At 35.0% G+C, this 25,946-nt stretch overlaps 1 protein-coding gene across 1 annotated transcript; it reads right to left on the bottom strand.

Moving 5' to 3' along the window:
- Fyttd1 (forty-two-three domain containing 1) lies at positions 1-25,632 on the bottom strand. Its single transcript, XM_027936120.2, has 9 exons — positions 25,443-25,632; positions 20,889-21,017; positions 12,138-12,286; positions 9,502-9,614; positions 7,952-8,048; positions 7,514-7,575; positions 6,045-6,119; positions 4,506-4,632; positions 1-2,445 (listed from the first exon to the last, which is right to left on the bottom strand). Exons 1-9 carry the CDS (start codon positions 25,543-25,545, stop codon positions 2,347-2,349), a joined length of 954 nt encoding a protein of 317 aa, XP_027791921.1. The 5' UTR covers positions 25,546-25,632; the 3' UTR covers positions 1-2,346.
- Between the last annotated feature and the right edge of the window lie 314 nt (positions 25,633-25,946).

Here is a 25,946-nt window from a genome sequence, read left to right as displayed (position 1 = left end):
TCATGTGAAACCTGTTACATTTTATTTGTTAAAAATGAACAGCTTCAGAATAGATCTAAATGTAACTTTTCCAAAAAACACCAAAAAGTACAGTGTAAAGCACCTCCTCATTAAATACAAACTTCATTTTGTGATGCACTGCATCAATGTTTTGCATACACCTTGATGCAAAGGAAATTTTAAATTGCATCCTGTTAAAATAAAAACAAAAACAAAAACAAACTTTAAGAACTGAACAAGGATGACTACAATGACATTCCAAGGAAGGATATTTTCTTTCAACATTGTATGTTTTTGTTTATATCCAACATGTTAGCACTCAGAAGAGTTTTAATTTAGGAAAAATTTGAAAGAAAATTAAATTACAGATGCATGAAGAACAAGTTTAATATACCAAAGACACTTTGTTATTTGATGCACTTACTTTCAACATTTGGGGCAATTCTTCGGGTTTTCCAAAAAATGGCATTAATAATACCTCTATATAATAATATTTAAAATAACAGAAAAATGAGAATACTTTTATACTGTTTTTCCACAAACTGTTCTAAAAACAGAAAACTCATGCCCAGTTGTTTTTCCTTTGCTTTAAAATAAGATACCAGCAATTCTAAACTTGTCTAAAATGTATTGTTCTTGGGTCCAATGTAAGTATTTAAACTTGAAAAATGTTTTGCAATGAGTCCTTGGCCTCTATGAAAAGTACCGAATAGCTAAGGAGAATTATGTTTATTTTCAAATTCTGTGACCGGTTTCCAATAATCCCTTATCAAGTAGAAGTACTGGCAGAATACCAGATAGTAAGGATCAGATATAATTCTTTGGTATAAGCATGAAACTGTTACTGATAACTTTCCATGACTAGCATAAACCAGTAAGTAAACCAAGGAGCATGAGACAATGATGTGTAGTATACAATGCAAGGTAGGCAGAAGTGATAACCTAAATGTTTTGTTTTATAGGAAAAGTCAACACTAATAATATATGCCAGAGAAACTTAATACTTCCTTAGAGGTTTGAACATCAAAGGAAACCAAAAGGTCAAGTTTCAAAACGACCAAACTTCTAAACTTGTAGCTGGAGCATTTTGCTGGATTTTGGCATTTTACTATAATTTATAGTATACAACTAGCTGGGGACTCATAGCACTATCTTGGCACCATAGAATTACTCCCTCCACCCCTCCAAAGTAGGGAAAAAACTTTCCTCATATATTTGAACTTTGTATTTTACAGGAAATCAAAGTGAAAGGTATACAAGGTTATAATGTAATTCTATTACAATTCTGCATTTTTTTCTTTGTTACATTTACAGTATATTTTTGTTTCGGGAGCTATAAACTGTTTAATTTAGCAAGCTTTAAAATTTATAAATTTTAACTTTTGAATAAGAATTGTAGTACTTTATGGCTATTAATTTTACTATCAAAATATCTACGGGACTCAATTCATTTTTAAAATTATAAGGCTTTTATAGTATTACCTGTCAAGAATTAGTGGACATTAGAAAGACTTCACTAAATCCAAAAAGTATACCTATAACCTGGATTTTGAAGTTTTTCACTTAAGTTTCTGGTCCTTCAACTTACTACTTTCCTTTCATTAAATGCTTTCTTCATTTAATAAAACAGAAAACTGTCAGGTTTTTACATCAGATCTTCTCCAACGCCCTATCAGATAACTTCGTAAATATGCATTTACAGCCTTGAAATGCCAATATTTTAAACTGAGAATAATGCCAAGAGCCACATTTCTTGTTAAAAGTTCATCACTAAAGATTTACAACTCTGGGGGTTTAATCTAACACTACCTGAAAAATGAACCAAGTTCCAAATATTTCCATACATCTTAAAAGCCAAAACCGAAATTCTCATAAGATTTTTAAAAAATATATCTATTGGAGAAAAGGCAACTGCACTTTTTACATCCGCACTAATAAAGGATCAGTGACAGTAACAAAGGGACCTACTCAGATTTCTGAAGACCAAGATTCACCACAGTGAAATCTAAAAAAATGAGCAAAGGTGATGAGATCCTAAATACCACTATCATAAAAATAATCAATTTCTATCTTTCTGTCTTCCTTCTGCTGCATGAGGAACCAAAGAAGTAAACAGAACTGTTCCATATGGGCCAACCGTGAAATCTTTAAGAAGAGATAGGTATATTCCCTGTTATTATTTCAGGGCATTATTTTATACATGTTTAAAAAAAACTTCAAAAATAAAGAGTTATTTAGCCTTGTGAATATTTTGAAGTAAAGTTTCTTGAATTTCTGTGATGAACTCTTCAAGCAATCCAACTTTTCAACCAGAGTCATCAATCAAAAGTTCCTTTGACATGTGATCTATCCTACAGTTACAAAGCGGCTTCCTCCTTTGTTGAATGTCAAAGTGGCTCTTTGTTCCTTTAGGATTCCAAACCGTTCATTCAAAGTCATCCCTGTCTATAGAAAAGAAAAAAAGAAAATTACTTGACAGAAAGCTATATTTTCTTTGGAATAATAATGTGACCTTATGACTGATTAACAGTAATATTAATAATAGTTAACATTCTGAATGTTTATATATATGATCTCATTTGAACCTAACAACATAAAATAGGTGAAAGTAGGGAGGGTTGGTTAGGAAGGTAGTTAAGCTGTCTACTAACAGCTTCAGAGTTTAAACTGGCAATCTGACTCAGATCCCCTATCTCCAAACAATCAAAATGTCCACATTACACACTACATAAACCACACATATATGTATATTATAAAGCCTATGAGTCGTATACTTAGGATACTTCTATCTGAATTATTTTTAGGCTCTGGAAACACTGCCACCAATTTTAGTGATGTCTCTGATAAAAGTAAGAGTTATGTGGCCCAGTGATAAGAGTGATTGCCTAGCGTGCTCAAGGCCCCAAGTTCTATCATCACTGCACGAATAAATTAATAAATGTATTGTTTTTATTATTTATTTTTTAGTTATAGGTAGACACAATATCTTTTATTTTTATGTGCTGAGGATCAAACCCAGTGCGAGCACTCTACCTCTGAACCACAACCCCAGACCAAAATAAATGTATTTTAAAAAGTAAAAAAAAAAAAGTTTTTCAACTTGTACATATTTAAAAACAAATTATCTTGAATTTCTAAGTTCACAATAGAAATTCAAATAAAAATCTGTTTTCTGTTTAACAATTCACAAAATGTTCCCAAAGTAACAGAATAAAAATAAAGTAAGTTTGACCCAGTTTTATGAGCCATATCCCCAACCCCTTTTAAATAATTTTTATCTTTTTCTTTTCTTTTTTTGGTGGTGCTGAGGATTGAACCCAGGGTCTTGTGCATGCAAGGCAAGCACTCTACGAACTGAGCTATATTCCCAGCCCAATTTTTTTCTTTTGAGACAGATTATTACTAAATTGCTGAAGCTGGCTTTGAATTCTCAGTCCTCCCTCCTCAGCCTTTCAAGTTGCTGGAATTCCAGGTATGAACCACCATGCCCAGCCCAGATTCTTATTTTTAATGGATATCAAAATAACATATGAACTCCAACATTCATTCATGATAATAGTTCTCAAGAAATTAGGAACAGATAGAAATTCCCTCAATCTGATAAAGGTAATCTTTGAAAAATTTGACAACATCATACTCAATGGTGAAACATACCAGTGAGTACGATGGTGAAACATTTAATGTTCTCTCCTCAGGCTCTGAACCAGGCAAACACACAATGTCCTACTACTTCAACACTGTACTGGAGGTCCTAGCCATTATAATAAAGCAAGAAAAATAAATGGTTTCAAGATTACAAAAGAATTTGGAAACTGACAGACTGTTTTTGTGGAAAATCCTAGGGAATCTACAGATTCATTAGAAAAGTAAGATAACAAGATGCAAGTTTAATACAAAAACTGTCAGAACAGATATAAATTCACACTCATTAGGATGGCTACAATCAAAAGACAATATGTCAAGGATGTAGAGAAATTTAGAAACCTCATATATGCTAGTGGAAATGCAAAATAGCACAGCTACATCTTTGGAAAAAGCAGTTCCTCAAAAGGCTAAATATGGAGTTACCACACAATCTACCACATTTATCAAGGACAAATGAACACATGTTCACATAAAAACTTTTACACAAATGTTCAAAGAATCATTATTCAAAATAGTCAAAGAATAGAAACAACTAATGAATGAATAAATAAGATGTGGTATATAAATGTGATGAATTTCAAACAATAAAAAAGAAATGAAATACTAAAATGGATGAACCTTAAAAGCAGTAATGTAAATGAAAGTGCCAGTCACAAAAATGAATGGAATTATAATAGATATTGTATAATTTAATTCATGAAATGTCAAAACGGGCAATCTACAGAGATAGAAAGCAGATTAGTGGTTTCCTAGGGTTGGGGTGGAGGACTTAAAACATCCGTTTTAATTTGCTATTCTACATTTTTGTTATTAAGATACTGTTAATGAAAGGTCTGAAGAAATACAGAAAACCTTTTTACCTGTTTTCCAACACTATTTATGTCAAATTGTAGAGGGACACCTTTAGGAACTTTCTTAACATCAGATTGCTCCCGTTTTGTTAAGAAAGAAGGTACAGCAGTCCGAGTTAATCGTGGTTTCTGAGTTCTATTAGAAAAAAATATAAATTAACAATTAAAAGCAGATAAATCATTTGGTACTTAAAATATCTTGATTTGTGAACATGTTCAAATGTATTTAAGTTATCTTACTGTATTGTCAAAACAAAGTATTTGGGGGCTATGGTTGTGGCTCAAGTGGTAGAGCGCTCGCCTAGCACACGTGAGGCAATGAGTTCGATCCTTAGCACCACATAAAAATATAATAAAGCTACTGTATCCACCTAAAACTAAAAAAAAAAAAAAAAAATTCTTTAAAAAAAAGTATCTGGTTCATAACTATAGAGATTAAAATTTATTATTTTTCATAGAATATCCTTTTAGGTAGAATGAGAAGGTTTTTAACAATTTCAAATGAATGGTGATATCCAAGTTTTGGTCTTCTACTAAAATAACTTGTAAGCTCTTAGAGAACCATCCAACATTCTTTTGATTTTAATCATCAAGATGGCAAAAGATCAGAAACTCCATAAATCTAGAAAGTTTACAGTACAATAAATAAAAGATAAACTAAATTAAGTTCATCTAGATAAGAGAATGTGCCATGAAGGCTTTAAAGAGTAAAGGTAGGTCCATGTGGTCTGAAAAGTAGACGTCCAAAATAGAGGAAGAAGAGAGTAGTATGTGTAGTATCATCTCATTTGTTATCATGTATACATTAAAAATATACATTTACTTTATATGCATAGAATTTTTTTTTATATATATTTCTTAGTTGTTGATGGTCCTTTATTTATTAATTTATATGTGGTGCTGAGAATCGAACCCAGTGCCTCACACATGCTAGGCCAGTGCTCTACCACTGAGCCACAACCTCAGCCCTGCATAGAATTTTTAAAAATAAAAATATAAAAGAAACTGAGGGTAGCTGCACACGCCTATATATAATTTCAGCTACTTGGGATGCTGAGGTGGGAATACAGCAAATTTGAGGCCAGTCTTGGCACTCATTGAGACCCTGTCTCAAAAACTAAAAAGGGTTAGAGGTGTAGCTCAGTGGTAGAGGTCCTCTGGTTTCAATTCTCAGTACAGTAAAATAATAATAATAATAATATAATCCTAATAATAAAAATAGAAACTGTTAACAAGGAGTTATTTGAGGCTACAGAACCAAGAGGTTTTTTTCAACTTTAAACTTTTTACTATACTATTTCCAATTTGTGTCATGTGTATTACTTTTTTTTTTTTTTGTGGTGCTGGGGATTGAACTAAGGGCCTTATACATATGAGGCTAGCACTTTATCAACTGAGTTGTATCCCCAGTCCATGAGTATTATCTTATCATTACATTTCACCTTATCCCAAACTGGGCATCGTACTCTGAGTACAAGTTCAATACGTTTCTGTTATCTCATATGCTAAGAGTGTTACAATTCTTGTAAAAAGAAAGAAAAGGCTTACACTGGGCATTGCACTGCTCCAGGATTGTCAATGGATACAGTTAAAATTCCTCCATTTGTAGTGGAAGTACGCCATCTAGTTTCAAAAAAAATAAAAATTTCATTAAAATGGAAGTTTATAAATCCTATATTATTTTCCACATAAAAATAAATTATCTACTTATTTTGATGCTGGGGAATAAACCCAAGGCCTCATACATGCTAAGTAAGCATTATACCACTAAGCTATAACCCAGCCCCTTATTTATTTTCTTTAAGTTTAAGAAATACAGACGCTTATATATAACAAATCAGCACTTTGGCTGTAGGAACTGGGCACTTGAATTTTTAGCTAAGTATCAGTGTAATAAATATATTTAAAAAATAAAAACAGAAGGGCCTCTAATGAAACCCACCAGCCTCTCAACCCAGTAGCTTCCTCCCCATTCCCACTCACCAGAAGCAGCATGTCTAATCTTTCCTATTTTTACTGCTTACTGGTAATTTCCAGTTCACTAAAAGAAGTGTTCATGTAGTTTCCTACCAGTAGGCTACGTTATTTTAAATCTCTATTTCTTATAGTAGTGTCTTTTAAAAACCCCTCTACTATATGGGAGGATAATACTCCCTTGTAATCTTTCTTTCCACCTTATCTCCCACTATTTATCAGCTCTACTTTTATATTAACATTTGTGAAAATGTGACATCTACATTATATTCTATTTTCAAATTAACCATTCCATGCTTTGTCTACAAATTGAATCTCAAAGGTCAAAACAAATAGAACTATGTCATTATTATGTAGATATGATTCACTGCAGTCGCAACCAAAGACTATTAATTCTTTTCTTATGGTTTCCAGTGTCATACCTTCTCTACTAAAGAATGCTGCCAGCATTAGGCGCAAATAGCATTTTTTCTTATATTCTGATTGCTCAAAAATCATGCCCTACTAAACTTAGTGTCATATTTCAACCATGACCACATTTTATGTTTTAATTTCCAAAAAGTGGCCATAATATTTAACAGTTGAATCTCAAAACTTGATAATTAGAGTGTTACAACTCACAATTGGGGAGTGTAATTGTAACAGAAACACATTTTTTGGATATAGAGAAAAAAGAGGTGAAGGAAAAATGTTCTATTGTTTTCAAAGTTTTACAAATTTTATAAAAGTGCTACTAGATCTTCTATTCATATAAAAGCAGTTACGGGTGGGGGCGGGACAGGCAAAAAGCTGTTTCGTTAAAATAAAATAACAGGCAATGAAAAATAAATATGCTAATTTACCTGGTTCTCAAACTATTACAACAATGACATGTGCAAACTCAAAAGTGTTTGAGGGAAAAGAGTAAAAATAGGATTTACTTGGGGCTTAATTTCATTTTGGGTCTCATTTAATTTCTTTCAGACTGGGGCACACGGTAAATGGAGTAGCTAATGTTCTGTGAATTTTAAACGGACATCTTGAAAACACAAATTGAAACTTACTGACGAGTTCTCTTTGCTACTACATCGTCTAGCAGTTGTTCTGTGTTCAACTGGGCCTGAACCTAGAGGGATAAAGAGAAAGCAGTGGATCCCAAAGAATTTGAATTCAAGCATCTATCATGCACTGAAACACTTTATAACTCAGTGTGGCGTGTGTAAGAGTACAGGAGAGGGGTCTGTGCAATTCTGGCAAAATCTCTCTGTTGGGGTTATTGTATTAGAACAAGTGAAAAATACAAATTTATTATTAAATAATAAATTAAATTCTTGTAAGAAGTTGCTACTGAGAGCAAAAAAAGAAATGTAACAAAGAACTAACCTAAAGTTGTTTCCCACATTCCAAATGTAAACCCTGCCTCAACCAAGAGCTGTGACTATGATTAAGAGTAAAGGATTCTCTTTGGGTAAAAAGAAAACACCATTAAGGCTTCTTAATACCTTTAGGCCTCTTCTAAAAAGAAAAGTTGCCTGACGAGTATCTTTCTGATGGCTTAATTTATTTCCACTCCTGGTAAAATTAGCTGGGATGTTATTTCTGCAACAAAAACAAATATGTCATGTGTTATCTCAGATACGTTGCTTTCAAATATTTGAGTAAAAATAAGCAAAATAGTTACATTCATAGGCTGAAAACTTGAATGTAACAAAGACTTCAAACTGTTCACTTATTTCAATGAATCTATGAAGTTGATTTATAAATATCTCCTTCTGCAGCATATCATAAACAAACTGGCTAATTTTGAACTAATTGGTTTTCCAAATATTCAATTCTCTAATATTCCACCTGTCTTCTGAAGAAATTTACAAGGTTACATTTTAATGCTAATTCCTGTAATATAAATTTGGTGAAAACGTAAATTTACAGATTTGCTTTAGGATTAGTAAAAAACAATCACACCTAGGCACATTCATGTCAAACTGAAAACCAAACATAAGACTTGAAAATAACCTTTCCTCCTTCAGCTTTCTCTTCCTACTAACCCAGAAACCTTTATATATTAGTATGAACCACAGAGAGACACTCTTTCACTTTCCTATTGTTTCATGTTCATAAATTACATTTGATTTGACTTTTACCAATTCCCTTCTATTTTCAATAGAAAGTTGGTGAAATATGAGAAAAAAATTCTTATTTATCTACTACATAAACAGGTGCTTAATAGGCTACCTAATCCTATTTCCAGCAGTACAGAGGTTAAAATGCAAAATTCCTCTAGTTAGTCTAATTAACATGTAAGTCTCTTATAAACAACATGTTCTTATTTGAGAAGGACCCCTTTCACAAAAGGTACTACCAAATGATTCTCAAAAATGAAAAGAGCAACTGCAATTCTAGCCACTCCATTTATACAAAGACTTCATTCTAGATTTGATACGAATTATCTTCTATAAGATAAATAAATGGTATTGGACACTGAAATAAGATAATTTCATGGCTTGTCAGCTTCCTTTCTGCCTACTTTATCCTTACATAGAACAGAATGCCACAACAGGTATAACTTTTAGGTTTGTGTTATTCCTTTTATTATGAAAGTAATTTCAGCCGAAGAAACAATCACAGAATTTTTTTCTTTCTAGTTTGCTTTTTCCACAAAAATCTACATTATGATTCAGTGTTGTAGTAAGAGACACAAGACTGAATAATCAATTCAACTTCCAGAATTTCCAGTTTTAAATAATACTAATTGAGGTGATAGAATTTTTACCAAAATGATCAGTTTTATGATTTTATTCTATTTGTCAAGGGAGGTAAAGGAGAGTGATGCTTTTAAATAAATTTATATTAATTCAAGTCATCCAAAATACAGTGTCCAAGAAATAAGGAAACTATTACTAAATGCTTCCATGTACGATTTCAGATCAGATATCTCAAATATCTGTCTTGAAAATAACAAGAATCACTATAAATGTATTCTTCTGAACACGTACTAAAAGAAGTATTTATTAATGCAGTACAGTGCATTATTTACTTATTCCTGAGTACTTACTTTCTGTTTAACTGGTTAGGTCTCTTGAGAACAGCAACGGGTTTCCTTTGTACTTCATTTTGTCTCAGAAGATTTGCCTTCCTTTTTAACACTGGAAAATATCGTTCTATATTCTTTCAGAAGGCAAGAAACTATATTAATTGGATTGTTTTTTGTTAATAAACCTTACTACAGTAAACATTTCTGATGCAGAATGGACAGAGACTGACAACTGCTTGGATCTGTGAATAAGGGTGATGGAGAAATTAAAAATGACAACAGCCACATTACACTTAATTTCTTGTGGTTCTCAGGGGATGTGTAGGTGATGGGGAAATGTGATTCTGGAGCTCAAAAAAAAAAAGAATCAAAAACAGAGATGAAAACTATGGAATATTTTATATAAGCATGATTCTGATTCTTAAGCTATGGTTTAGATAAGTCTCAAGGTCCATGTGTTATAGGTGTCCCCAGGGTATTGCTACTGAGAGGCTATGGAAGTTTCAAGAGGTAGGGCTTATAGAGAAGTCCTTTGATCATTGGAGGCAGACTATGGGATTTCCGCCCCTTCCTCTTTGCCTTTTTGGTCATGAGGAAGGCAATTTGCTCTGCTACATGCACCTGCCAAAGGCCTAAAGCTATGAGTCCTGCCCCTCCTAGTCTTGGACTGTAACCTTCAAACTATACGTCAAAATATACCTTCTTTATTTATAAGTTAATTATCTCAAGATATTCTATTAACACACTAAAGCAAGGGATAAGAGGACCAAGTTCCAAAAATAAATACGTGAAAAAGAAAGAACAGAGGGTATAATAGCAAAGAAGTTGGAGTCAAAATGGTTAAAGAGGAAAATTCAATATCATAAAAAACAAGGATGAAATGTCCACTTTTCTTTCCATCGCGTATTAAACTAAATCCACCATTAAAGCTTAATTTAGGTTTCCATATCTTGCATGAAAGACTAAAGTTCTTGACCTTGTGGACCATATTTTACACTTTACTGGATTCCCCTGTTATTTTAAGCATATGAGAAATGCTTCATAAACATCCACTGACTACACAAAGTAAACAACAAAGTATTAATTTTCATAAACATTTAAAAGAAGTAAATGTAAAATCAAGGATAAAGACTATCAAGAACATAGGAGAAAAGCCACAGATCAGACTGATGCCTACTCCAAGCTTTTTATTTTATTTTAATAATAACAAGGGTGCTGGTGTTGTGGCTCAGCAGTAGAGCGAATACTTGCCAGCACATGCAAGGTGCTGGGTTTGATCCTCAACACACATAAAAATAAATAAATAAATAAAATAAAGATATTGTGTCTAACTTAAAAAAAAAAAAAAAAATATATATATATATATATATATATATGAAGAAAAAATAGGGCTGGGATTGTGGCTCAGCGGTAGAGCACTCACCTAGCATGTGCAAGGCCCTGGGTTCAATCCTCAGCACCACATAAAAATAAATAAAGGTATTGCGTCCAACTACAACTAAAAAATGAATATTAAAAGAATAAGAAAAATAATAATAATACCAAGGACTGGGTGCAGTGTTGCACACCTGTAATCCCAGCTGCTTGGGAGGCTGAGGCAGGAGGACTGCAAGTTCAAAGCCAGCCTCAGCAACAGCAAGGTGCTAAGCAACTTAGTGAGACCCTATCTGTCAATAAAACAACAAATTAGGGCTAGGGATGTTACTCAGTGGTTGAGTGCCCCTGAATTCAATCCCCAGAAGCAATAATAATAATAATGATAATACCACCACCACCACCAAGGACCATCTTTCATGATGCTATTGTTGCATGTAATTTTCCTTCAAAGTATCTGGTACATTATAATCACAAAACTGTGATAACTTTATATCTTGAGTTCACTAAATATAAATAGACTTATTTTTCTTGTCCCGTTTTCCTAAATGATACACTAAAACAACTATTTACATAACTTTTATATTGTATTAGGTATTGCAAGCAATTTAGAGATTATTTAAAGTATATAGGAGGATGTACATAAGTTACCTGCAAGCAGTACACCATTTGAAATAAGAGACTTAAGCATCTACAGATTTTGGTATTTGAGGAGTGTCCTAGAATCAATTCTCCATAGGTCTGGAGAGATGACTATTTGAGAATGAGGAAATTTTAAGTGTTCCTCATGACTAGAAATTATTTTTATTTGGTTATCAAGATTTTTATATAATCCCTAAAAAACTGCATAAAAAATAAAAATCAGCTGAGCATGTTGGTGCATGATTATAATCCCAGCAATTTGGGAGGCTGAGGCAGGAGGATTGCAGTTTCAAGGCCACCCTCAAAAATTCAGCAAAGCCCTAAGCAATTTAGTGAGACCCTGTCTCAAAATTTAAAAAATAGGGGCTGTGGCTATGGCTCAGTGGCAGAGCACTTGCCTGGCATGTGTGAGGCAGTGAGTTCGATCCTCAGAAACACATATAAATAAATAAAAAATAAACATACATCAACATCTAAAATATACTTAAAAAAAAATTTTAAAAAAGAAGCTGTGGATTAGTGGTTAAGTGCCCCTGGGTTCAATTCTAGGTACCAAAAAAGTTTTCTCAAGCTTATTCATAAAAATGTAAGTACAAATAAAGGAAAAGGGTTTTTAACTCAGGATGAAGTCATCATTCTACCTTGTCACTTAGAGGTGGACGATTCATAGGACTAATCCCTTTTCGAATTCCAGTTGCTTTCCTAGCCGCAAGACCGGTCATAACTCCATAAGGACGTCTCTTTCCAGGTGTTACTCTTCCTCTACGGCTCAAACTAGCTTTACCAAAACCTATAAAAGGAAAAAAAGACACAATTGCTGGATGTGGTGGGAGCTACTTGGGAGGTTAAGGCAGAAGGATCACAAGTTCGCGGCCAGCCTGGGCAATTTAGTGAAACTCTGTCTCAAAATAAAAAAATAAAAAGGGATGGGGTTGTAGCTCAGTGGAGAATGCCCCTGGATTCAATCTCCAAAGGAGAAGGAAAAGGAGAAGAAACAATATCAATTTAGGAATCCAACTGTGAGAATCACAGAATACTCAACTGCTCGAAAGAGTAGATACGAGTATTTTATTACTTATTATTTCCATATTCTTTTGAATTACACAAAATATTTCATTTTTAAACAGGGAATAAAAGTCCACTGGGAAGGGTTCTGTGGTTGTATTGAACTACAAAGGAATAGATGATTCTCACACGTTCCCTTTAGCCTTCTCTTCTGTCACTACTTTCTTAACAGGACAATCTACACAGTATCTGTGCATTCTGGTAGACACTAAACACAAAACCACTAAGCTCTGTGTGTTTGTGGCAGGGGTGCTGGTGATCTGACCCAGGACATGGTGCATTTTATGCAAGTGCTGTTATCAGTAAGCCAACTCTGCAGCCCTATATGTGTCTACTGAATGCCTGAATTACTATTAGACTGAATTGAGATGGTACAAATAATGTAAAAGATTTCACTAATGATTTTGTATTCATTATATATTTAAATGATAATACTTTGAATATAATGAGCTAAATGATATCTATTATTACGTGATTCACATTTGTTTCTGGTAGTGTTCATTTAAAATAGAATCATTCTCTCATCTCCTATTTATTACTGCATTGCAATCTGACTACTTTCAGCCCTATTCTATTCAAATTGCTTTTTAACAAGTCTCCAATGAGTGTCAATGGACATTATTTTCATTTCTGTGGCAGGTAACATTACTGTGCTTTTCCAACATGAACCTTACTGATTTAAACACTTTTTTCCTAATTACTAAAGATACATGCTCACTGTAGAAATTCTACAAATATATAACATTAATTTGCAACTATATTTAAGCAACTCAAAATCGACTATGCATGGCCAATACTACCATTACTACTGCACTACGCGATACTACCATTTTCTAATGGTAAATACCTAAAAGGTGAACCAAATCAATCATGTAGCAACTATAATTTTATATTCTAAGTACTGTCTTATAGCCTAACACTAATACTATGCTATGAATATTATCCCATGTTTTTATATTGTTTTATTGCATTACTTTTTAAGATACATCGGATCCAAAACATTTTTACACTCATCCATGACTATTTCCTTAAGACACAAATTTCAAGAAGGTGAAATACCAGGTGAAAAGAGTAAAAGCAAACTCTTAAAGATTTTTACTTAAGTTGCAAACATCTTTTGCAGATTGAGTGCATTCATTAATATTCTGAAGAACTTAAAGAAGGGTGCTACTTTTTTTCTATTGCTGATAGAAAGTATAAACATTATCATTCTTAATCTTTATCACTTAGTCTCTGGAAAAAATGTGCCTTTTTTGATAGTTTGATTACTAGTGAGAATAAACATTTTTCCAGGCATTTTTATGGCCATCTGTATTCTTCCATTCATGAACTGTCATGTTCATGAGTCAGTTTTCTGTGGGTAAGTTCTAATTTCTTTCAATGTTTTGACAAGGAAATTATATTAATTTTTCAATAATTGACATCTTTACAGAACTGTTTCATTCAGGAACATGGTATATCCTCCAATCTATAGAATAGTCTTTATTTTGTCACTAATTGGTTCAGCATAGCTCCATTTTTTTCCATAAATCTTGCATGTTTCTTGTTAAACTTGTTTCTATTTTATACATCTTGTTGTCAGTTACAAAAAAGATTCTTTTCTAATAATAATTTTCATATTATCATTCATGGCACTATAGAAAGCTACTGAGGTTTTTAAAAATTTTTTTTTTTTGTAATTTTACTCAATTAACTTCATTTTATTTATTTATTTATTTATTTTTATGTGGTGCTGAGGATTGAACCCAGGACCTTGCATGTGCGAGGCGAGCACTCTACCGCTGAGCCATAACCCCAGCCTCCCCTCCCCCACTGAGGTGGATTAGTGGTTAAGTGCCCCTAGGTTTAATCACTATTTTGTAATTAGCTGTTCCACTGAAATCAATTATTAATTTTTAAAGTCCTTTTCAAATTATTTTCTTGAGATTTCTTCTCCCTGTTCCTCACTCCCATTGGTGCTGGGGATTGAACCCAGAACGTCACAAATACTAAACAAATACTATACCACTGAACTACACCCTCCAACCTGAAATTCTTTTTTCCTTTAATTTTCTTGGGATTTGGGGGTGATAATTATGTCACCTACAATGATATGATCTTCTCTCTTTCAATACCTCAGTTTTTTTTTTTAATTTCTTAATACAACATCCAGAAATTTCAGAGGATCATGCAAAGTAAAAATTGTGATAGAGGACACTCTCATATTATTTTTGGGAGAATACCTTTTGAATGTTATCTGATACTCTACATTTGTAACATCCTAATAGGTCTTGCAACAAGAAAGTTTCACAGCTAAAAATAAAGTTAAAATATTTTCTCTACTGTAGGAGTTCTCAGGATTAATGTGTGCTAGGATTCTCTAAGAGGGGGATGATTGCATATGTCAACTCTTGAAACTTTCTGTGATGTCCCTATATTAGTAATTTCGAGACCAGAGTTCAATAAGACAGTTATAAAAGCCTATGTTAAGATGAATGAACCACTTACCAATATATTGCCTTTTAGCTTCCAATGCACCCATTACTGGCCTGCCTCTGATAATGGAAAATTATTTTCTTATCACCTAGCATAATGTTAAGCTTTGTACATAGAGTGCACTGAAAAGATCTGAGGATAAAGGGGCTTTTCTTCTTTCAGTGTGCTTCTCAAGGTGTATTCCTATGGCACAGGACACCAAGTGATACCAACCTTGCCAGAATGCATTAGGCTAATACTATGGTGAGGCCAGAAAGACAAAATTTGAGTGATGTCTTAAATTTTGTGCCTTAGGCATCTGCCTCGCTCTTGGCCCTGCCTATTCCTCTAGTAAATTTAAGATGGCCATTTCCACAGGCAGCCTTCCATAACATAGAAACTCAATGAACTTCTTTCTATCCAGAGGACCATGTTCTCACCCTCTCCAACAAGGTCAGGAACTCAGAAGGAGAAAATGGGAGTCTTCAAGATTTATTCCTGATCCACCATTTGACCCAGCTATCGCCCTTCTCATACTATTCCCTGAGGATCTTAAAAGAGTGTACTATAGGGATACTGCCACATCAATGATCATAGCGGCACAATTCACAATAGCTAGACTGTGGAACCAACCTAGATGCCCTTCAATAGATGAATGGATAAAAAAAATGTGGCATCTATACACAATGGAGTATTACGCAGCACTAAAAAATGACAAAATCATAGAATTTGCAGGGAAATGGATGGCATTAGAACAGATTATGCTAAGCGAAGCTAGCCAATCCTTAAAAAACAAATGCCAAATGTCTTCTTTGACATAAAGAGAACAACTAAGAACAGAACAGGGAGGAAGAGCATGAGGAAAAGATTAACATTAAACAGAGACAAGTGGGGGGAGAGAAAGGGAGAGAGAAGGGAAAGCATATGGAAATGGTAGGAGACCCTCAATGTTACACAAAATTACATATAAGAGGTTGTGAGGGGAAAGGGGGGGAAAACAAGGGAGAGAATTAAACAACAGCAGATGAGGTAGAGAGGGAAGATGAGGGGGGGGGATAGTAGGGGATAGGAAAGGCAGCAAAATACAACAGTCACTAATATGGCATTATGTAAAAATTGTGAATGTGTAACTGATGTGATTCTGCAATTTGTATTTGGGGTAAAAATGGGAATTCATAACTCACTTGAATCAAATGTATGAAAGATGATATGTCATGAGCTTTGTAATGTTTTGAACAACCAATAATAATAAAAAAAAAAAAAAGATTTATTCCTTTCCCAGGGGCTGGGGTTGTAGCTCAGTGGTAGAGCACTTGCCTAGCATGTGTGAGGCACTGGGTGTGGTTCTCAGCACTGCATACAAATAAATAAAATAAAGGTCAATCAACAACGAAAATATATATATATATGTGTGTGTGTGTGTGAGTGTGTGTGTATGTATATATCTATGTGTGTGTGTATATATATAAAATATATATACATGAAGATTTATTCCTTTTTCAGGTGGTTCAGCCTTAGTCCTAATGATACTGTAATTAATTTTATAATCAGAAAAAAGCAATAAAGACAAATTCTTTAAAAATCTTAAATAACTGCTGTTTTGTATATAATTAAACCATGTTGAGGAACCTATACATGAACTCAAATCTATAACTTGCTATTTTTATTTGTTTTAAACAATGAAACAACTAGCGAGGCAGTGTGCTAAAAAAAGGCTTTATATTGCTTAAGAACATGAGGTTGATACTAACATCTTAATTTTGCAGCTGAGCAAAGTGAGGCAAAGAACAATGATTACTGAGAAGTCAAGTTAGGAAAAGAAGAGAGCCATGATCTAAGTGCAGGTGGGTATGGCTCCAAAAACTGAATGTATGTCCAAACTGGGCTATAAAAATTAAAGGAAAATAAAAGGCAGAATATAATCAATAATACACTTCCAAGGTGAAAAAACAACTATCACAGAAAAAGTAGTCTCTAGATTTGTTACTACAAAATGATATGAAGATTTCAGGACAGTGTGTTGAAGTACAAAGATATGGGCAACCACAGCATATTAAGAGACAGTCTAGGGAAAAGGATAAAAAGTGAATGGATATGTTGAGTTCAAATCATACAGGGCTTTGAAGAGGGATAAAGACTACTGCAACAAAAAATGAGGGGGTCACTATATTCACACTCAAACTATAATAACCTACAAGGAGTACTTTGGAATGATTGAAAGAAGGAAACAGAAGGTGGTAGGACAATTTCAGATACTACTGTGCCCCTCAAACATGACATGATAAAAAATTGTGAAAGGAACGAGAAATTTGAAAATATTCAAAATGAATGAATTAGTAGGGCAAAGAGAAAGATTAAAGGGAGAAGGAATCCATTAATGTTGTACAGTTTCAAGACTGGATGAGACTGATGAGAAAGTCTCATTAACAGGAATAAAACTGATTAAAACAATAAAAGTAAGTGGTAGAATATTATCGCTTGGTACATTCTATTTCTACTTGTTTATAGTACATCGTTCCCATATGTATCATCCTTTTTCACTGTCTTCTGTTTCTCCTTGAAAACCACTAAAACTAGAGAGAGAAAATTTCCTCTTTTAAATCCCTAGACTAATCCCTTCTATGAATTTCTTTCACACATACATCATTTGCCTCAATAGTTTCAAAAGCCTTTGGAAGGTAATTAAAGCCACAAGGGTGGAGCTATAATGAATGAGATCAGTAGCCTTATAAAAGGGACCCAGAGAGTTCTCTATCCCTTTCTGCCATGTGAGGCTATCACAAGATATCCATAATCTGCAACCCCAAAGAAGGCCCTCACCAAAACCCAATATTGCTGGCATCCTAATTTGGGTCCAATCTATAAAACTGAGAAATAAAACTTCTGAAGTTATAAGCTGCCTAGTTTTAGCAGCCTGAACTAAGTCACTGTTTCTGCTCCAATCTATTTTAATTATCATGTCATATAAATATTCAGGAAAAGTCTACTGTAAGTTCATGAGAATAAAAACACAATTAAGGTCCTGGTAGAACAACAGTCTTTTGACCTTGTGGACCCTTGAGTTTTGGGGATTCCCTTGAGGTGCCCAGACAACATTTTGAGAACCACTGCTTATAGTATTCTACCACTGAAGGACAATTAGGTTATTTTAAGTATTTATGGAGTACCTAAATCATATTTCAATCATGGAGTTAGAAAGATTTCATTTACTTACTTACAACAATCAAAAATCATAATGAGTATTGCCAATTCTTCTCTGCTCTCTTACCTCAAACTAATATCCTCACTGATGTTACAATATGGAAATAAACTGCTCCCAGCCAATAAGAATTTAAGACATTCCCATGTCTCTCTGCACATTCATGGTATACTTAACAGTGGCAGCTGTTCTATTTTAACCTGTCACATGTAAGCAGAAAACAAAACCAAGTACAAGCTCAATTTTGTGATATCTAAGCTGTTGCTAGATATCACTTATCTTGAGGCTCAGATCATAAGTCCCATAAAAGAAAGTTTGTCTGATCTTTCATGGGCTAGAGCATATTTCACCTTATCTATTAAATCACCCCTGATCCTCACTGCACAAAATCCCTACTTGAAGTGCAATAAAACTAACCAAAATTCTCTTATGATATTTCTCACACTCTTATCTTTTCTATCTTACTTCTACTAGAAATTCCTTAAAGCAAAAGACCACACCTTTACATGGTTTCAATGAACTCTAAATAGTTACTTTAAAATACACAGTATGCATATAATATCACATATAAAATGGTATACTGAACAACATTTATAAAAAATCTTTAAATATAAATCAATGAAATTACATATTTATTTGCTACAACTAAATATCCTATCATAAAATTTACTAACTTAGATCAGCTATTTAATAAAATTGAGAGTAATTTTTTTTTGGTAGGATCAAATCTCCATTAGACATATTTTAAGGACATGCTGACATATTAGCTGTTAAACATAGAACAAATTACATGCAACCAACTGGGGATTACATTTTGTTTTTCAACATATAGAAAAAAGTCAATTGAAAACTTAGTTTCTCAAAGATTTTTTTTTAATTTTTTTTAATTGTTGATGTAATCTTTTTATAAATTCATTTATTTGTATGTGATGTTGAGAATCAAACCCAGTGCCTCACACATGTGAGACAAGTGCTCTACCACTGAGCCACAACCCCAGCCCAAAGATATTTTTATTTATGAAAAAAATTTACTTTTTATTTGAATAAAAGTTTATTCTAAAATGCTGATATTACTGCTAAGTAATGAATCATATATATATGTGTGTGTGTGTGTGTGTGTATCTCAAATATATATGTGTTCAGTTTCTGCCTTAAATTCATTTTAGAACAAAATAATAAATAAGCTTCCAGACTGCTAAAAGTAACTATATATGTAGAGTTCAGATTACATCTAAAGCATTTGATTTGGAGTGTTACCTCTGGAGAAGTTAGCAAATCCTAAAGGTTTTAGATGATAAGAAAAAGAATCTGGAGGTAGGGACTGGGGATGTAGCTTAGTGGTAGAGCATCTGCCTAGCAGGCATAAAACCCTAGGTTCAGTCCCCAGCACTGCAAAAGGGGGGAAAAAAGTTTGGATGTAATTTTCTATGCAGAATATATAGCTGACCCCATATACTAAAAGGATTCTCATTTAGAAAAGGGTGTTTGCTTCCTATAATACTGTAGAAGTAATAGATAAGCATGTTTTAATTCAAATTAAGAGAACTTTCTAGTAAGTAGAATCATCTCCAAAAATAGGTCTTGTGAAGTGGTACACTGTCAATAAACATTTAAACTGGAGTTAGTTATTCTATTTGAACATGTCACTGGGAAGAAGGTAGGATCTCATGATACATAAAATCTTTCCTAATTCTAAACCCTAGGTATGACTTTGACTATTTCTATTTTGAGGCTTCTTTTTTTTTTTTTTTTTAATATATATTTTTTTAGTTGCGTATGGACTGAATGCCCTTATTTGTTTTCATGTGGTGCTAGGATTGAACCCAGTGCCTCACACTTGTTAGGCAAATGCTCTATCCCTAAGCCACAACTCCAGCTCTTATAATAAAACAGTATCATCACCTATTTTAGGAAACTTAAATTTTTAAAAAAACAGGTTTTAACCAGGCATGATGGCACACGCCTGTAATGCAAGTGATTTGGGAGGCTGAGGCAGGAGGATTCCAAGTTTAAAGCCAGCCTCAGCAATTTAGCTAGTGAGACACTGTCTCTAAATAAAAAATAAAAATCAGCTGGAGGTGTGACTCAGTGGTTAAACAACCCTGGGTTCAATCCTGGTACCAAAAAGAAAACCAGGTTTTATGTATTTTCTAAAGACAATATGCTATAGGGCAAGTCAGTGGAACAGAAAAGGAGAGGAAATACAGAATGAATTTACCAAAATCATACCATGAGCGTGTATAAATATATCACAAGAAATTCTACCTTTATGTATATATACAAAGCACCAATCAAAATAAATGAATGATGGGGCTGGGGTTGTGGCTCAGCAGTAGAGAACTCACCTATCATGGGAAGAGCACTGGGTTCAATCCTCAGCACCACATAAAAATAAAAAATTAAAGGTACTGTGTCCAACTACAACTAAAACAAAATGTTTCTTAAAAAAATAAATGAATGAATGAGCAAAAAGAAGATCAGTAGAGAAAAGAGAATGGGGGAAAGAAGTGGGAGGGGAACTGGAACCGCAATGGGATAATTCAAATCCTATATGTATGACTTTGTCAAAATGAACCCAACTACCATGTATAATATTCTAATTAAAAAAATAAAGATAGTATACTAAGAATCCACAAATAATAGCATTTCATTAAAACTTACTTTCAAAACTTACCAGAGTTTTGCTGGATCCCCCACCGTACTCTCATCTTGAATTGCCGAGTACTAGTTTGCTGGAGTCGTCTATTCAGTCTTGGAAAATTCTGCTTCTTTCCTTCCTTTCGATTCAACTTGATAATATCATCTATAACAGAGGAAATGCCAAAATTATTTTCATTTTAATTACTGACTAAATTACTCAGTCTCATTTTTTAGTTAATAGATTTCCTATGTCCCTAACTTCTACTTTGAAAGCATTGCCATTAAGAGGTTAATAATGGGCTGGGGTTGTGGCTCAGTGGTAGAGTGCCTGCCTAGCATGTGTGAGGCACTGGGTTCAATCCTCAGCATAAAAATAAATAAAAATAAAAGTATTAAAATTTTTAAATAAATAAATTAAATAAAGGTATTGTGTCTATCTACCAAAAAAAAAAGACATTACTAATAATAAGATAAAGCCCAAATCAGCCATCTTGCTTGGTGTTCTGCAGGAAGTTTTTGTAGGAAAAGTTCAAATAAATAGCCCAAACAGATCTACTAACAAATGAAGAGTTCTACTGTCCATAGCACTTCTTTCCCTAATGAATATAAATAAGTAAAAAGTCATTTACAAAAATTATTCATATTTTGCTTACTTTCCATAATCACAGAACTCTCCATTTTTAAAAGATGACCACCTTTTATTAAAACCATAGGTGAGGGCTGGGGCTGTAGTTCAGTGGCAGAGCGCTTGCCTTGCATGTGCGAGGCACTGTGTTCGATCCTCAGTACCATATAAAAATAAACAAATAAAATAAAGGCATACTGTCTATCGACAACTACAAAATAATTTTTAAAGAAAACCATAAGTAGTCAAAAAAATAAGTAAATTGCCGACCAAAATTTCTAAATTAATCTCAACAAATATTTATTGAGTATGTACTTTGCACAATGACTGTATATGTAAGGCTGTGCTGTAATAGAAGCAACAAAAGTATAATGCAGTCCCTGTTCTCAAGTATCTTTAATTGATGCATCAGATGTTCAAATAACAAATACAAAATTGAACACAAGTACCATGATAAAGGTGTAATATTTTAAAAATTGCTAATGGTTACATCCTCTAGCAAAGTCATTCAGGGTTACTTTTATTTTTTTTTTCTATATTGGCTTCTGTAATTTCTGCAAGCCTTATTATTTACAAAAAACACTTTCAAACAACTCCAGGATAATTCATAAACATCACATTTTACTAACACCACAAGAGAACAATATGAAGATTGGAACACTAAATGTACTCCAGATTCCTATTTATATCTGTTAAAGATTACTAAAAGTCAACAATCCTTATTTAAGAAATATCCAAACACTTTCTCTACAGTCCTAACGCCAATATTAATTTTAATGATTGATAAAGCAAATAAACCAAAGATTATGTTGTACATAATCAACAACTTCAAAATAAAACTTAACAATGATTAACTTCAATTCTCTTTTCCAAATTGTTTAAAGTACAAATAATCTATGTGACTAGAATCAGTGTTTTCTAAGTTAAAAGGAAATATTATAGATTTTAAGGATCAATGCTAATGGCTCTACTTCACCCACCTGTAATCTATAAGACTCCTACTCACATTCAAATACTATTCATATAAAATACTTCAAATCTCCCCCAAAGTATGTTGTTGTCTTCTTGAGATCAATCGCGAAGCACAAAGGCATTTGTGAGGGGCTGGGGCTATAGCTCAGTGGTAAAGCGTTTGCCTAGCATGTATGAGGAGGCACTGGGTTCCATCCTCAACACCACATAAAAATAAATAAATAAAATACAGGTATTGTGTTCATCTACAACTGGAAAAAAAAAAAAAAAAAAAGTCAGCCAGGTGTGGTGGTGCCTGCCTGTAGTCCTAAAAGCTCAGGAGGCTGAGGCAGGAGGATTGAAAGTTCAAAGCCAGCCTTAGCAACTCATCAAGGCCTTAAGTAACTAAGCGAGATCATATATATATATATATATATATATATATATATATATATATATATATATAAAAAATACAACAAAAGGGCTGGGAATGTGGCTCAGTGGTTAAATTCCCCTAGGCCCAATCCCTGGAAGGAAGGAAGGAAGGAAGGAAGATTTGTCAAAGTTAAAGACACCAGGGCTGAGTGTGTTGTTCAAGGGTGCACAGGCTCAGCATGTGAAAGGCTGCAAGGGCCCAGGTTTGATCCCCAGCACCACCAAAAAGAAAAAAAAAAAAGTTAAAAGTTAAAGACAATAAGTTTGGGGTTGTGGCTCAGCAGTAAAATATCTGTCATTCCTGAGGCCCTGGGTTCAATCTCCAGCAAGTAAAGGAGGGAAAAAAAGATACTAAAATCCATTTTTTTTTAACAAGATAAGGTTTCATATCAAATATATGAACATGTTAAATTCTCAAGAAGCAGAAAGAAAATACTTAGAAGACACTACTTTTGAAACACTACTTTCCTTTAACAAGTTGCTACTTACTCTTGACAAAGTCTATACAATCTCAGAGCCTTGAGAATATATTCAAAATACGAATTTGGCTAGGCACCATGGTGTACACCTGGTATCCCAGCAACTGGGGGGACTGAGGCAGGAGTATTGCAAGTTCAAGGCAAGTTTGGGCAACACAGCAAGACCCAGTCTCAAAAAAAAAAAAAAAAAAAGAAGAAGAGACTGAGCTCTATTTTAACTCTCCACAGTGAAGATAATTATCCCTCCATTCACTTGAATATCATAATCACCAAACAAAATACATACAAAAAACCAAAAATTGCAAGCTTAAGAAATGTTAGTTATGAGAAGACATATTTAACGTTTCCCTACACTCTGGAGCTTGAAGGTCTAGAAGAAAACTGAAATCCTGGTTCTACCACTTATGGGCTTGACTATATAACTTTGAGCAAGTTACTTAATTTCTCCATGCTTCAGATTTATGTAAAATGTGAATAACAACAATGGCTTATATGTAGTGTAAAAATAAAATACAGTGCCTATTATGTACCAGGAACTGTTCTAAGCAGTTTGTACATGCATATTGACTCATTTAATACTTACAACAAACCTATAAGGTAGATAAACTGTTACTATCACCTTTTAACTGAAGAGACACTGACAAGTTATTTGCCTATAATCGCATGGCTGGTAAGTGGCAGAAAAAGCAGGATCCCCACCTGAGACAGTGTGTCTCTGGATTCCATGCTGTTTATCACTAGGAGTATAATCCTCATGGATTTATTATGTAGATAAACCAAGGCAACATATAAAATGCCTAGTCCAGTGCCTAGCAGATATTATTAAACACTCAATAAATATTGTTATACACTTTCTTAGCTTTAGGTCAAAAGATTCATTTCTTTTGAGCTTTCTACTGACAAAACAGTAAGACAAAACTTGAAGGCAAGCATACTAGTTCTGTTAACTTAGTTAATTCCCACACTGGGTTCTGACCTGTGGCAATCCTAGAAAACAAGAGTTCTTAACTTCTGACCAAGAACTTTCCAGATAAACCAAAACAAAAAAGAAACAAACAAATGGAAAGAATTGGCAACTAAAAGAATATTTTTAGGCCGAACACTATCCTAAATACCGTCCTTGGAAAGCTTACACCTCTAAATCCACTAGTCAGGCATTTACTTTTCAAATCTCTGAAATACTGCAGGAAAGAGAGCAGGCAGATCTGATTACATCTAATATCATAACTTGAATCCCGACAAAAATGTAATCACTTTTGGACCATCTAAGTTGGTGCCTCGGTAGTGTTAGATGTAAATTTTTAACGGAATCACCAACCTTGCTTTTTATGTAATAGTACCAAACCAGGCCACCCTTCTTATATGTGCGGGACCCTCCCGCCCCTTTCCCCCACCCCGTGCTCTACCTGGCTTTTAGCGATCCACGTAAATCCCTCGGTTCTTATTACTTCCTTTTTCTAATTAGCTAATAACTTTGGGGCCAGGATAGGGAGAATGTGCTTTTCTAGACACACCTAATAACACACATCTGATGCGCTCCTTGCCTAACGATAATTCTGACAGAGCTCCTGGGCCCAGGGGCGCCCGTCAGCAGCCAGTAGGCCTGAGCGGCTATGCCCAACAAGCCCTGGCCGGGAACCACTCTTCTAAACCCATCACAGACCCAGCTGGGTCTTAGGAAACCACAGCTCCCCCAGTTCCCACTCCCGATAACGCCCCCGGCGAACACGCTCGAGGGAAACCCGCGGAGTTTCCCTGACAAAGAGCGGGGTAAGCGGCCAGTGGTGGCGTCCCTCTGGGGGACACGAGGGTACACGCACCCCTGGACCCTCCAAATCTCCGGCCCGCAGCGTCCCCGTCCCCACAGGGCCTCGTCAGAGAGAGCCTCCACTGAGGGGACGCCGGAATCCCTAAGGCTGGACTCCGGCACCCGGCGTTTAGCTCCAGGTGCCCCTCTGGACCCCCAGCTCGGTTCCGCCCACCCGCAAGAAAACTCGATCGGCAAACGCGGCCAACGGCCCCCTTCCCCCACAGACCGCGCCACTTGGTTCCACCCACACCTCCCCCCTCTCCTACTCGGTCCAACTCGGCCCCTCACCCAAAGACATATCTATTTTGTCAAGGTTTTCATTGCTGCGGGCTTTCGGCGGCGGCGACGGGGTCGCGGTGGCTCCCACCAACCGGGTACCAAACCGGTTCATGGCTGGAGACGTCGCGCTGGAACAGTCAGCCGGGAAGGCCAGAGTCAGAGGCCTGCCACCTCCCACTCACGCACGCAGTCTAGCTGCACCGAGGGAGCGCGCACGCGCGCTGGCGGCGTCCTCGCCCTCCTACCCGCGGCAGCGGGCGGGGGAAGGGGCTATCGAGACTAGCTGTTGGCAAGAGCGGCTCACGCCAGCGCTATCTCCTAGCGGCCCTTGCCGGTCGGGGCGAAGCACAGGAGCTTTTACCTTGTGCGCTGGCCAGACCGGGGCTTTAACAGTTCGTCTTTCGGCCCCAGTAGGGGGCTGTTAGGGGATGCTAGACCCTGAGCACCTCAAAAATCACATGTTTTAAATGATACCATGATATTCCGTGTCCATCGGTCCCTCCTGCGGAAAGA

This window comes from Marmota flaviventris, chromosome 8 (assembly GCF_047511675.1).
Source record: "Marmota flaviventris isolate mMarFla1 chromosome 8, mMarFla1.hap1, whole genome shotgun sequence".
Lineage (NCBI taxonomy): Eukaryota > Metazoa > Chordata > Mammalia > Rodentia > Sciuridae > Marmota > Marmota flaviventris.
This window is presented reverse-complemented; position numbering and strand designations above follow the sequence as displayed.